This window comes from Alosa pseudoharengus, unplaced genomic scaffold (genome assembly GCF_046254945.1).
Source record: "Alosa pseudoharengus isolate Yale_2024_CS ecotype anadromous, Long Island Sound unplaced genomic scaffold, YU_APseudo_1.1 YU_APseudo_1.1_scf_18, whole genome shotgun sequence".
NCBI lineage: Eukaryota > Metazoa > Chordata > Actinopteri > Clupeiformes > Clupeidae > Alosa > Alosa pseudoharengus.
The window spans coordinates 14,108,312-14,121,461 of record NW_027468650.1 but is presented as its reverse complement, the minus strand read 5'-3'; the positions used below and the strand labels follow the sequence as shown (position 1 = coordinate 14,121,461).

Below are 13,150 nucleotides of genomic sequence, written 5' to 3'. Positions count from 1 at the left end.
ATGTGCTTTAAAGTAAATTCTGAGACTTACTGGAAGCCAGTGCAGGGAGGTACTGTATTAGAGTGATGGGGTCAGTCATTTTTTGGTGAGAACCCTCCTAATGCATTTTGTATCACCTGAAGCTATTTGATGGTCTCTTAAAGAAGGCCTGTGAAAAGTCCATTGCAGTAATCAACCCTGCTGGTCTACCTGTCATATACTGGTCTTAGGATTTAAAATGTATTTATTTTTTGCCCATTCTGACTTGTTGCTATAATCATGTTCTTCATCCTTAAGGTCTCACATTTTCCCTGTGTAGGAATTAATTAGTTCATATCATTTATACATTGCAGTCTTCATCATGGGTGATGCGTTAATGGAAGAGTTTGGGGCGGCGGCTCCTTTTTTGAGGAAGTCGGACATGGAGCGTCTGGAGGCCCAGACTCGCCCCTTTGACATTAAGAGGGCCTGCTTCGTGGCAGACCCTGAGGTTGAATACGTGAAGGGAATGGTCCAAAGCAGAGATGGTGACAAAGTTACTGTTCTTACTGAGTTTGATAAGGTAATGCATGGCAAATACATTTTCAACCTATTTCAGAGTTTTTACTTACTGACCTTACCGAATCGCTTGCATTCTTATATATTTTTCCATTTAGGTATTTTTTTTTATTAAGCTATTGAACTCACTTACAGCTTACTATATAAATGCAATTTTGCCAATTATGCTTAGATTTATTACAAAATGTGTTACACAAAGATTTTCTGAAGACACTGATTTTGTTTGCATTACACAGACTGTCACTGTGAAAGATATAGATTGCCACCCCCAAAATCCGCCTAAGTTTGATAAAATTGAGGACATGGCGATGTTCACCTTCCTGCATGAGCCTGCTGTGCTGTTTAACCTCAGAGAGCGTTATGCAGCCTGGATGATCTACGTGAGTACAAACATGAGACTCTGGCCCATAGTAGCAAAAACAAATCTCCAAAATAACCATGTCTTTTTTTCTGTAGACTTACTCTGTTGCCTCTTTGTTTTCATGGATCATAATCAATTGTATGTTTATTTGTACAGACCTACTCTGGGTTGTTCTGTGTCACTGTCAATCCCTACAAGTGGTTGCCAGTGTACGACAAGGAAGTTGTGGCTGCATACAGAGGCAAGAAAAGAACAGAAGCTCCTCCCCACATCTTCTCCATCTCTGACAATGCTTACCAGTACATGCTGACAGGTAAACACCTTCTATTAAAGAAAGCGTTTCGCAGTATATTGAAAATTGATGACAAGGGATATAAATAACAATTATGTTCATCAACCATTCATCATGTTGCTTTAAAATAAATATCATGAATTCATTAATATAATATATGGTCTTGGTTTTATATTAACATTTCATGCTTGTACATTACACAGATAGAGAGAACCAGTCTGTCCTTATCACGTGAGTATAATCCAGTCTTTGGTTCTAAATTTCTTGCTAACCTTGATATGAGGGAGTGAACCTTTGTTTTCATCAATAGTGGAGAATCTGGTGCCGGAAAGACTGTGAACACCAAAAGAGTTATCCAGTACTTTGCTAGCATTGCAGCAACTACTGGAAAGAAGGACCCCTCTCAGGAGAAAAAGGTTAATCATCTCACTGTGTTCTGGACATAATTTCCACTTGGGATGTGTCTCCACGTAACCTGATCACTAACTTCGTTAAGAGACTCTGGATACTCACAATTTGGAAAGGTTTCCTACCCTAGCATTGTAATGGACATAGATTTGACGTTGAAATCACTGGTGAATCTTAACTCATCATATTGATCAGTGATACGTAACATTCCTTACCTACTTTGCCTAACCTTTACAAACTGCTAATAAACGACATAGGCAATCATTTAGCTTTGCTGTATAAATTTGTATATTATTCGAAGTGCAATATTTTTTATGCTTGCAGGTATTGCTACTACCTTTTACTACAGCCACTTTCGAAATTCAAAACTAATGCCATCCAATGTCGCTGATTGGCCCGCCATCCTGGTGGCTGAGGGAAAAGTAAACACATTGAAAGGAGCCAGACTAGTATCTCAGTAAAATAAAACGAGATACTAAGTTGATGGGGCCAATTTAGTCTCCAAGACTAGATGAGTTGATATATTATATTTTCTCAGGGCACCCTGGAAGATCAAATCATCCAGTGTAACCCTGCTCTGGAGGCTTTTGGTAACGCCAAGACCATCAGAAATGACAACTCCTCCAGATTTGTAAGCCCTCTATTGATTTTCAACTCATTATCCACTCAGAGGCCACTCTTCTATGACTGCCATTATTCATTTTCATGTGTCACTCATGCTAGGGTAAATTTATCCGTATCCACTTCGGTGTGAGCGGCAAGCTGTCATCTGCAGATATTGAGACTTGTAAGTAAATAAGCCCATTCTGCTAATCTTCATCTGTGAAGACCGAAAGTATGGCTTTAAAGTTATAATTACTCTTATATCCCTCAGATTTGCTGGAGAAGTCCCGTGTCACTTATCAGCTCAAGGCTGAGAGAGACTACCACATCTTCTACCAGATCCTGTCCCAAAGGAAACCGGAGCTATTAGGTGAGAAATGCATGTATATCTGCAGTCATTTGTGGCCATGAATGTGAAATAATTGTTGAATTAATTGTTTCCTTAGCTTAGTTACAGTAGCATTACTTGACCTATGGTCTTGCTTTCTTCAGAGATGTTGTTGATCACCTCCAACCCCTATGACTACGCGTTCATCTCCCAAGGAGAGACACAAGTAGCCTCTATTTGTGATGCTGATGAGCTGATGGCTACTGATGTGAGTAGGCCTGCTTTCACTTCCCCATATACTCATAGAGAGGTATGTTGTGGGTGTAATTAATTACTGAATGAAATATTTGTTTTGTTACAGGATGCCTTTGATGTGCTGGGCTTTACTCAAGAGGAGAAGAACGGTATTTACAAGCTGACTGGTTCCATTATGCACTATGGCAACATGAAGTTCAAACAAAAGCAAAGAGAGGAGCAGGCAGAGGCTGATGGCACTGAGGGTGTGTATTCATTTCTGATTTTGGATGTAATACCCACATGCTATGGTTAAATATGGGTAGAGGTGTAACTGTCATATTTTCACTCCAGATACCGACAAAGTCGCTTACCTCATGGGCCTGAACTCTGCTGACCTCATCAAGGGTCTATGTCACCCAAGGGTCAAAGTAGGAAACGAGTGGGTCACCAAAGGACAGAATGTCCAGCAGGTATTATTCCTGTGCTCATTATAAGTATTATTGTAACACTGAAAGTAGTTACTAACTACACTAAGTCATTGATGTGTTATGTACAAAGTATAGCTATTAAAAACAGGGTATAACCTAAACCCATGCCTGTTTAACAAGTGAAGTGCTTAATTCCATCATTAGTACAGCTGCCACACCTCATTAATAGGCATTTTCCATGTTATTAATTCTCCACTTCATCTTAAGGTGTACTACTCTATTGGAGCCCTGTCCAAGTCAGTGTATGAGAAGATGTTCAACTGGATGGTTGTCAAAATCAACCAGACACTGGACACCAAACAGCCTCGCCAGCACTTCATTGGTGTGCTGGATATTGCTGGATTTGAGATCTTTGATGTGAGTCTTAAACCTAAGACAAACACTATACATTTAAGCAAAATGTATAATATTAACCAAATCCACATTGTCTTTCAGTTCAACACCTTTGAGCAACTGTGCATCAACTTCACTAATGAGAAGCTGCAGCAGTTCTTCAACCACCACATGTTTGTGTTGGAGCAAGAGGAGTACAAGAAGGAGGGCATTGTGTGGACGTTCATTGACTTCGGCATGGACTTGGCCGCTTGCATCGAGCTTATTGAGAAAGCGAGTGAAACTTATTATTTACTTTTTACTGACCTTTTTCTTTGATGGCACAGATCACTACATGGATTATTGTCCTGTGGTAAAATGTTTTTAATGTTAAAGTTTTCATATTCTTTCCTCCCTAGCCCATGGGTATCATGTCCATCCTTGAAGAAGAGTGCATGTTCCCCAAGGCCAGTGATGCAACATTCAAATCTAAGCTTTATGACAACCACTTGGGCAAAAATGCCTGCTTCCAGAAGCCCAGGATTGTCAAGGGGAGACCAGAGGCCCATTTCTCCCTGGTTCACTATGCTGGCACTGTTGATTATAATATTGGCAACTGGCTGGTGAAGAACAAAGATCCTCTCAATGAGACTGTGGTCGGACTCTTTCAGAAGTCAACTCTTAAGATGTTGTGTGCTCTATTCGCCAACTATGCCGGTGCTGAATCAGGTATTCTGTCAATCCCTTACTGACTAATCCTATGACATTAATTAATTAACATCATGTTTATGTGAACAACTCATGGACATTTTATTTTATATGTGATATTTTAATAGCCGCTGAGTCTGGTGGTGGTGGCAAGAAAAAGAAGGGTTCTTCTTTCCAGACTGTATCTGCCCTTCACAGGGTAAGTGTGACAGGTTAAATAAATGTACTAAAGTGAAGGCATTTATTAGTATCACATCTCTTTCTTTCAATTATATAGATCAATGGGCCAACTGGGATTCTGTGCAGTCCTACTGATATTATTTTTATTTAAATGTCTGAACAGGAGAATCTGAACAAACTGATGACCAACTTGAGGTCAACTCACCCCCACTTTGTGCGCTGCCTCATCCCCAACGAGACCAAGACTCCTGGGGCCATGGAAAATCCTCTGGTCATGCACCAGCTGCGCTGTAACGGTGTGCTGGAAGGTATCAGGATCTGCAGAAAGGGCTTCCCCAACAGGATCCAGTATGGAGACTTCAAACAGAGGTAGGGTAAACATTAGCCTGGTTAAAACCAGACTCATTCACTTTGTAAAAAGACTTATGGTTGGGAAAAGTTTCCAACACTACCATAGTGTGTAGACTGTGTGTGTGTTAGCTTTGTGTTAACTCTGAAATTACTGGTCCAGTCTAACAAATCACATTGATCAGGGATTCCTAACGTTACTTCTTATTTCGGCTAAACTTTACAAAGTCCGATGCATAGTCGTGTTTCCCAAGTGTAAGGACCGAAGCGGTGCCATTGTTCAAAAGAAAAACATGATAGCTGTATAGGCACCGATTTAAAAAAAAAAAAGCCACAATTCTCCTTTAAGGTAGATACCATACCAAATTAGCAATACAACAATCTTACTTCTTGGATTTTAGATACCGTATCCTGAACCCCAATGCCATTCCTGAGGGCCAGTTCATTGACAACAAAAAGGGAGCCGAGAAACTTCTCGGCACCTTGGATATTGACCATGAGCAGTACAAGCTTGGGCACACTAAGGTATTTCAACTAAAATAAACTAAAATATTGTATATTGGCATATGGGGGAAACTCTGGTATGTTATATGTTTTGGTAGATGAGGGTTTCAGCTATAATTGTACAGTAAAATAGACTGTTTTATGTTACCTTATTTGACTCTTATCAGGTGTTCTTCAAAGCTGGTCTCCTGGGAACCCTTGAGGAGATGAGAGACGACCGTCTCGCTCTCATCATCACTGGTATCCAATCAAGAGCAAGAGGTCTTCTGGCAAGAATTGAGTTCCAGAAAATTGTAGAACGCAGGTGAGAGTAACCTCTAAAAAGAATAACGAAGTGTAAAGAATATTGGTGGTACTATGTGCTCATATATTTTGTACTCATTAGAGTTCTCCAGTACACGATACAATTTTTTTGGCAAAATTGAATTATTAAACGTACGTTTTACATTTATCTTTGATTAAATACAACATCCAGCTACACATCCATATCATATTTATCTTACATTATCCTACATAATATAATTTATTTCAAAAAGTAGAACACATTAAGAAAATAAAACCTGTCTTCAAATTCATTGAACTGTAATAGTAATTGCTATTTTAAGTTAAGTCCTTGTTAAGTACTCTTAAGAAAGAATTATCAGGGAAAGGCCAATTTAAGCACTAATTACATTACAGGGACTCACTACTGGTGATCCAGTGGAACGTCCGTGCATTCATGGGGGTCAAGAATTGGCCCTGGATGAAGATGTACTTCAAAATCAAGCCACTGCTGAAATCTGCTGAGGCTGAGAAAGAGATGGCCAACATGAAGGAAGAATTCCTGAAGCTGAAGGAGGCCTATGCAAAATCCGAGGCTCGTAGAAAAGAGCTGGAGGAGAAAATGGTTTCTGTTCTCCAAGAGAAGAATGACCTCCAACTACAATGCCAGACTGTGAGCATACTCTACAATTTAACTAATGACTATTTATTAGTCAGTAAAGAATGCATTACATTTAGGATTACATTTAATTGACATTCAAAATCATGTGGAAATATGTCAGATATAGTAGTCATGTATAGTTTTATTTGTAGCTTCAATCTATCAATCTACAATCTATTAATCATAATAGGAACAAGATAATCTTTGTGATGCTGAGGAACGATGTGAAGGTCTGATAAAGAGTAAGATTCAGCTTGAGGCCAAAGTCAAAGAGCTGACTGAGAGACTGGAAGATGAAGAGGAGATGAATTCAGAGCTGACTGCAAAGAAGAGGAAGTTGGAGGATGAATGCTCTGAACTGAAGAAGGACATTGATGACCTGGAGCTCACTCTAGCTAAAGTAGAGAAAGAGAAGCATGCCACTGAGAATAAGGTAAGCATAGCTAGAGTTTTTACTAATCACCAAGGAATATTTTCAAGTAATGAAGTCAGGTAATCATTTGTCAATGGTCTATGTTACTTTTAGGTTAAAAACCTGACTGAGGAGATGGCAGCTCTTGATGAAATCATTGCCAAGCTAACCAAGGAGAAGAAAGCACTGCAGGAGGCTCACCAGCAAACGCTGGATGACCTTCAGAGTGAGGAGGACAAAGTCAACACTCTGACTAAGGCCAAAACCAAATTGGAACAGCAAGTTGATGATGTAGGCAATAATAAAAAATTAAAAAAGCAGGCACCTACATCTCACTGCATACAATTAATGAAGACACTTACACAATTACTATTTTATCCTAAATAGCTTGAAGGGTCCCTGGAACAGGAAAAGAAACTCAGGATGGATCTTGAGAGGGCTAAGAGGAAGCTTGAGGGTGACTTAAAGTTGACCCAGGAAGGTCTTATGGACTTGGAGAATGACAAACAGCAGCTTGAAGAGCGGCTGAAGAAGTATGCACAAATCAGACACTCATCCATAATAAATATATATTACACAGAGAAAATAATATTCCATTGATATTTTCATTGGCCTGTTTTCAACACAGGAAAGACTTTGAGATCAGTCAACTTAATAGCAAGATTGAAGATGAACAAGCTATGGCTGCCCAGCTCCAGAAGAAACTGAAGGAGCTGCAGGTAAATGAAAAATAAAAACTAACATATAAAAGACTTAAGATCTAAAATCTAAAATCTTATGAAAAACAAAAAAAAAACAAAATACAGTTACTATTTTACTATCCTTAGGCCCGCATTGAGGAGCTGGAGGAAGAGCTGGAGGCTGAGAGAGCTGCCCGAGCCAAAGTAGAGAAGCAGAGGGCAGACCTGGCCAGAGAGCTGGAGGAGATCAGTGAGAGGCTGGAGGAGGCTGGAGGTGCCACTGCTGCCCAGATTGAGATGAACAAGAAGAGGGAGGCTGAGTTCCAGAAGCTGCGCAGAGACCTCGAAGAGTCCACTCTGCAACATGAAGCCACTTCCTCCACACTGAGGAAGAAGCATGCAGACAGTGTAGCTGACCTCGGGGAGCAGATTGACAACCTTCAGAGAGTGAAACAAAAGCTTGAGAAAGAAAAGAGTGAACTCCGTTTGGAGTTGGACGATGTTGTCTCTAATATGGAGCAGGTCGCCAAGGCCAAGGTTTGTACAAAATGGCTAAAGGAAGAACCTGTATAATGGGTATCATTGAATTCTCTATACTGACAACAATTTTCAAGAAATAGTACATGAGAATAGCGTTCTGTATTATTTTGTCAGACAAACTTGGAGAAGATGTGCAGAACACTGGAGGACCAGATGAGTGAATACAGAACAAAGTCTGAGGAAGGCCAGCGCTCCATCAATGACTTCACCATGCAGAAAGCCAAGCTTCAAACCGAAAATGGTAAGTCAAAATTGTAAGTCATACACAAATCTGAGAAAAATAAGCATTATCATTGACAAATTTATGTTCTGGTCATCAAGGTGAGCTTACAAGACAGCTGGAAGAGAAAGACTCACTTGTTTCTCAACTTACAAGAGGCAAACAGTCCTATACGCAGCAGATTGAGGACCTCAAGAGGCAACTTGAGGAGGAAGTGAAGGTATTAATAACTGACTTTCAATCAGTCTTTCAATTGTTACTCTACAGCTATGACATATCTGATGGACTTGTATCTGATCCTATCCACAGGCCAAGAATGCACTAGCCCATGCAGTGCAGTCTTCTCGCCATGATGCTGACCTCCTGAGGGAGCAGTTCGAGGAGGAGCAGGAGGCCAAGGCTGAGCTGCAGCGCAGTCTCTCCAAGGCCAACTCTGAGGTGGCTCAGTGGAGAACCAAGTACGAGACTGATGCCATCCAGAGGACTGAGGAGCTGGAAGATGCCAAGTAAGGCCCCCTAAACTGATTGTATGAATTGTTTAAAATCAATGGTTAGACATGGCATGTACATTTGTCACTCACTTTCAATTTTTTTTTTCCACAGAAAAAAGCTTGCTCAGCGTCTGCAAGATGCAGAGGAAGCTGTTGAGGCTGTCAATGCCAAATGCTCCTCCCTGGAGAAAACTAAGCACAGACTGCAGAATGAAATTGAAGATCTCATGGTAGACGTGGAGAGATCCAATGCTGCTGCTGCTGCTCTAGACAAGAGACAAAGGAACTTTGATAAGGTAAGGAAACAGCCAAATGGTCAAAACACTATTGCCTATATGCCTTAAAGGAGAACTCCGGCCAATTTTAACACGGAGCTCAGTTGATCATGTTCACCAAATACTGTCGGTCGGAAAAAATGTGAGGGGAAAAAAACGGTGCAGTCTGACGCAAGTTTGCCGGCTAGTGGCTAAAGCAACCAAAGTGTCTACAAGCTATGCTATGAGGGCATGTACTAAACTGTGCCTTTAAGCCTCCCTAAAAGACTCAAAATGTCATGACAAATGCTGTGCAACATAAACAGGATCCTTACATGACACCACTGTGCGTGTTCAACTCAATAATTGTAAAGGAACAGTATAAATCCTGTGTTTGTAGCCGAGGCTGTCAGCCTACCTGTTTCCCTCCGTTGCTTCCTGTAGCCCATGAAGTCCATGAAGTCCATACTGAAGTCAAACTAATGCCTTTTCCAAGTTCCACGGCAACCAAACATGAAGTTTATGTCCAAAATAAGGATGATTCAGCATTGCAATGTTTATATATTAATATGAATGACTGTAACAACATGGCAGCTCCAAATGAGAGCTGCAGCTGCATGATACTAAATGGAATATGGAGGACTAAAGATGACAGAATAAATAAATACAGACATAAATTATGAGATGTACAAATGAATAGATGAATGTACAGTTTGGTCATGAATCCTAGTTATTAATTCATTCAATTGTGTATTTCTTCATTTATTTATGTATTTCTTCATTTATCTATTTGTCTTTTAATTTATTTACTTAAGCTACATCGTTTCATTCATTCAATTATGTATTTCCACATTGTTTAATTTTTTTACTGTAATTATGTACTTGCACATGAATGAGGTAGCAATTAGGTAGTTGTGGAAATTAATTAGGCCTACCAGTTAGACCAAACTGTAGATACATTTACTTATTTGCAGCCTCCTTCGTAACATTCGTAAGAACTTAAATAAAAATGTTTGCCTCAACAGGTCTTATCTGAGTGGAAGCAGAAGTATGAGGAGTCCCAGACTGAGCTGGAGAGCTCCCAGAAAGAGTCCAGATCTCTTGGCACTGAGCTCTTTAAGCTCAAGAACTCCTATGAGGAATCTCTGGATCACCTTGAGACCATGAAGAGGGAGAATAAAAATCTTCAAGGTCTGTTTGATCCTATCTACAGACAATATATGATTGTTAAATGAATTCATACAACTAATATCTTGGTCTGCTTTGCAGAGGAAATTTCTGACCTAACTGAGCAACTTGGTGAGACTGGAAAGAGCATTCATGAGCTTGAGAAGGTCAGGAAGACACTTGAGCAAGAAAAGGCAGAGATCCAGACTGCCCTGGAGGAAGCTGAGGTACATTCATAAAGATCAAAATAATCAGAAAACTGTTTTCGTCATTCCTGGATAGCATAGGATGCTTGTGCTTACAGAAGTATACAACTAAGTAGATTGTCATGTTCCTGTATCTCCACAGGGTTCCCTTGAACATGAGGAGGGTAAGATCCTCAGAGCTCAGCTGGAGTTCAACCAGGTCAAAGCTGACATTGAGCGTAAACTTACTGAGAAGGATGAGGAGATGGAGCAGGCCAAGAGGAACCAGCAGAGAGTGGTGGATACCCTGCAGAGCTCCCTGGAGTCTGAGACTCGCAGCAGGAATGAGGCTCTAAGGCTGAAGAAGAAGATGGAGGGAGACCTCAATGAAATGGAGATCCAGCTCAGCCAGGCCAACAGGCAGGCATCTGAGGCCCAGAAGCAGCTCAAGGGTCTCCATGGACATATGAAGGTAAAACAATGCAGCAGAGAGCTCCATAATCCCATTGACTGTAAAGAGATCACCAACTGACTCACTGTCTAACTGCATAGGTCTTATAGGATTATGTATTCCTAAAATTGACGTAACAGCTAATATTCACCTGCAGCACTTTTTACTCATTCCCTAGCAAAGATTTCCCTCATATAGTTTTCCATCTTCTCAAAGGTATCTTAAAATAATCCAAATATTAGAGAATATACCATACATCAATCTTGTCCGGAAAGTGCTTTTTATTTCTCCTCCAGGTTAACTAACTTTTTGGATAGCTAACTGAATAAGATCAAAGAAGAGCTAACTTAAACAAGGTTAGCCTGTATGTTAGCAATCTAGACAACAAATGTTTACTTTTCTAATATGTATACAATGCAGGATGCCCAACTGCAGCTGGATGACGCTCTACGTGGTAATGATGATCTCAAAGAGAACACTGCTATTGTAGAGAGACGCAACAATCTACTGCAGGCTGAATTGGATGAGCTCAGGTCCTTGGTGGAGCAGACTGAGAGAGGCCGGAAACTGGCTGAACAGGAGCTGCTGGACGTCAGTGAGAGGGTGCAGCTGCTGCACTCTCAGGTAAAATCCTAAACATGGTGGTTTTCAGATTTATTCATAGTATGACACAGATAATTTCAAAATGTGACACAGACCATCATTAACATTTGTCTTCCCACATAGAACACCAGCCTGCTGAACCAGAAGAAGAAGCTGGAGGGTGATACATCCCAGTTGCAGAATGAAGTAGAGGAGGCTGTGCAGGAGTGCAGGAATGCTGAGGAAAAGGCCAAGAAGGCCATCACTGATGCTGCCATGATGGCAGAGGAGCTGAAGAAGGAGCAGGACACCAGTGCTCACCTGGAGCGCATGAAGAAGAACATGGAGCAGACCATCAAGGACCTGCAGCACCGTCTGGATGAAGCTGAACAAATAGCCATGAAGGGTGGCAAAAAGCAGATCCAGAAGTTAGAGTCTAGAGTAAGTGCTGAGTTTTTGCTAAAGAGCTTTTTCTAATAATCAGTGCTTGGCTATATGTATATAATAATAGACACATCATCATTCATTCAACATTTGCTTTATTTGTCAACATTTAGGTGAGAGAGCTGGAAAATGAGGTGGAAATAGAGCAACGGAAGGCCAGTGATTCTGTCAAAGGAATCCGTAAATATGAACGTCGCATCAAGGAGCTCACCTATCAGGTATATTAAATTATACCATCCTAAAAATACTTTTTTATAATACATAATGCTAAATGCTAACAGAATATTCACTCACCTCTCCTATCTGTAGACTGAGGAGGACAAAAAGAATCTGCATCGTCTTCAGGATCTGGTGGACAAACTGCAGCTGAAGGTCAAATCCTACAAGAGAACAGCAGAGGAGGCTGTAAGTAACATCTAATTTTTTCTTCTCTTCCTGGTTTTATCTATTACCAAAGTAACGAGATAAGCTTAATTTGTGTGCACATTTCAGGAAGAGCAGGCCAATAGCAACCTGGGCAAGTTCCGCAAGCTGCAGCATGAGCTGGATGAGGCTGAGGAGAGAGCTGATATAGCTGAGTCTCAAGTCAACAAGATGAGAACCAAGAGTCGTGATGCAGGTGGCAAGGTGAGAGCAACAGTTGCCACTGTATTGAATACGAATACATTAATATCATTGTCATGACCAGTACATATTATTATATTACATTGTGCTATATGCAGCGTTTAGCAGTACTAGGCTGATTAAAATGATTGATTTTAAACCTGAATTTATTCACTTATCATTTGGGCTCGAAATTGGCCCTAGCCACCAGTGAAATGCTGGTAAAACGTGAAAGTGGTTGGTAGATTAATAGAAGTTCATTTCAGATCCCTGACAATCATATTTAGCCACATACTGTATTGCTGACAATATTTTTTTGCTGTATCACAGAAAGGACACGATGAAGAGTGAAGCTCTCATGATGGACATGTCTGAAAAGTTCTTGTTTGCTGTGCATTAGTTTTTAGTATGGAATGCATTCCAATACAATCACTTGAAAAGTGTTTCTGTTGTTTGTATGTTCATAAGATACATGCATGTAACATTCATCAAGGACCCCACCTATACATTCACAACAGACCTACATAGAAGAAGGGGTAAAACTAAACTAAGGGTTTTCTTCTTCTTCTTCACCTTTATTTATTCAGGGAGGGTCAGTTGAGACTCTCTTTTCCAATGACACCCTGATTACATACACAATATAAAACAACAATATAAACCAACAATCATAGTTCACACATACAAACAGTCTGCACAACACCGGGAAGGTTTTTAAACATTTCAAGGAAACCAAAGTTTCCAGTTTCAGCGCTAGTTGTAAATCATTCTATTTTTGGCGCCATACAATTCAAACGCTGTTTTTCCCAATTCCGTTCTACCATGAGGAACAGTAAAGGTTAGTACATTTTGTGAACGAGTCTGCAGATTGAAAGATCGAATGGAAACCAAACTAG

At 40.4% G+C, this 13,150-nt stretch overlaps 1 protein-coding gene across 1 annotated transcript; it reads left to right on the top strand.

The window, feature by feature from the left end:
- Positions 1-340: 340 nt before the first annotated feature.
- LOC143130966 (myosin-7-like) lies at positions 341-12,626 on the top strand. Its single transcript, XM_076290299.1, has 37 exons — positions 341-541; positions 774-917; positions 1,055-1,211; positions 1,394-1,421; positions 1,501-1,606; positions 2,137-2,229; positions 2,322-2,385; positions 2,473-2,571; positions 2,694-2,797; positions 2,891-3,029; positions 3,118-3,236; positions 3,462-3,611; positions 3,690-3,860; positions 3,986-4,295; positions 4,403-4,473; positions 4,618-4,823; positions 5,204-5,327; positions 5,474-5,610; positions 5,985-6,240; positions 6,419-6,661; positions 6,755-6,931; positions 7,028-7,173; positions 7,269-7,359; positions 7,468-7,857; positions 7,975-8,101; positions 8,182-8,300; positions 8,390-8,586; positions 8,684-8,867; positions 9,851-10,016; positions 10,095-10,219; positions 10,341-10,649; positions 11,049-11,252; positions 11,355-11,651; positions 11,768-11,872; positions 11,964-12,059; positions 12,147-12,281; positions 12,588-12,626. The coding sequence occupies exons 1-37, from the start codon at positions 341-343 to the stop codon at positions 12,606-12,608; spliced, it is 5,811 nt and encodes a 1,936-aa protein (XP_076146414.1). The 3' UTR covers positions 12,609-12,626.
- The last annotated feature ends 524 nt before the right edge of the window (positions 12,627-13,150 follow it).

Coding starts and splice junctions, on each gene's coding strand:
- LOC143130966 (XM_076290299.1), top strand. CDS start 341: ATGGGTGATGCGTTAATGGAAGAGTTTGGGGCGGCGGCTCCTTTTTTG. Junction 2,386..2,472: donor ATCTGCAGATATTGAGACTT/GTAAGTAAATAA, acceptor TATATCCCTCAG/ATTTGCTGGAGAAGTCCCGT. Junction 2,798..2,890: donor ATGAGCTGATGGCTACTGAT/GTGAGTAGGCCT, acceptor GTTTTGTTACAG/GATGCCTTTGATGTGCTGGG.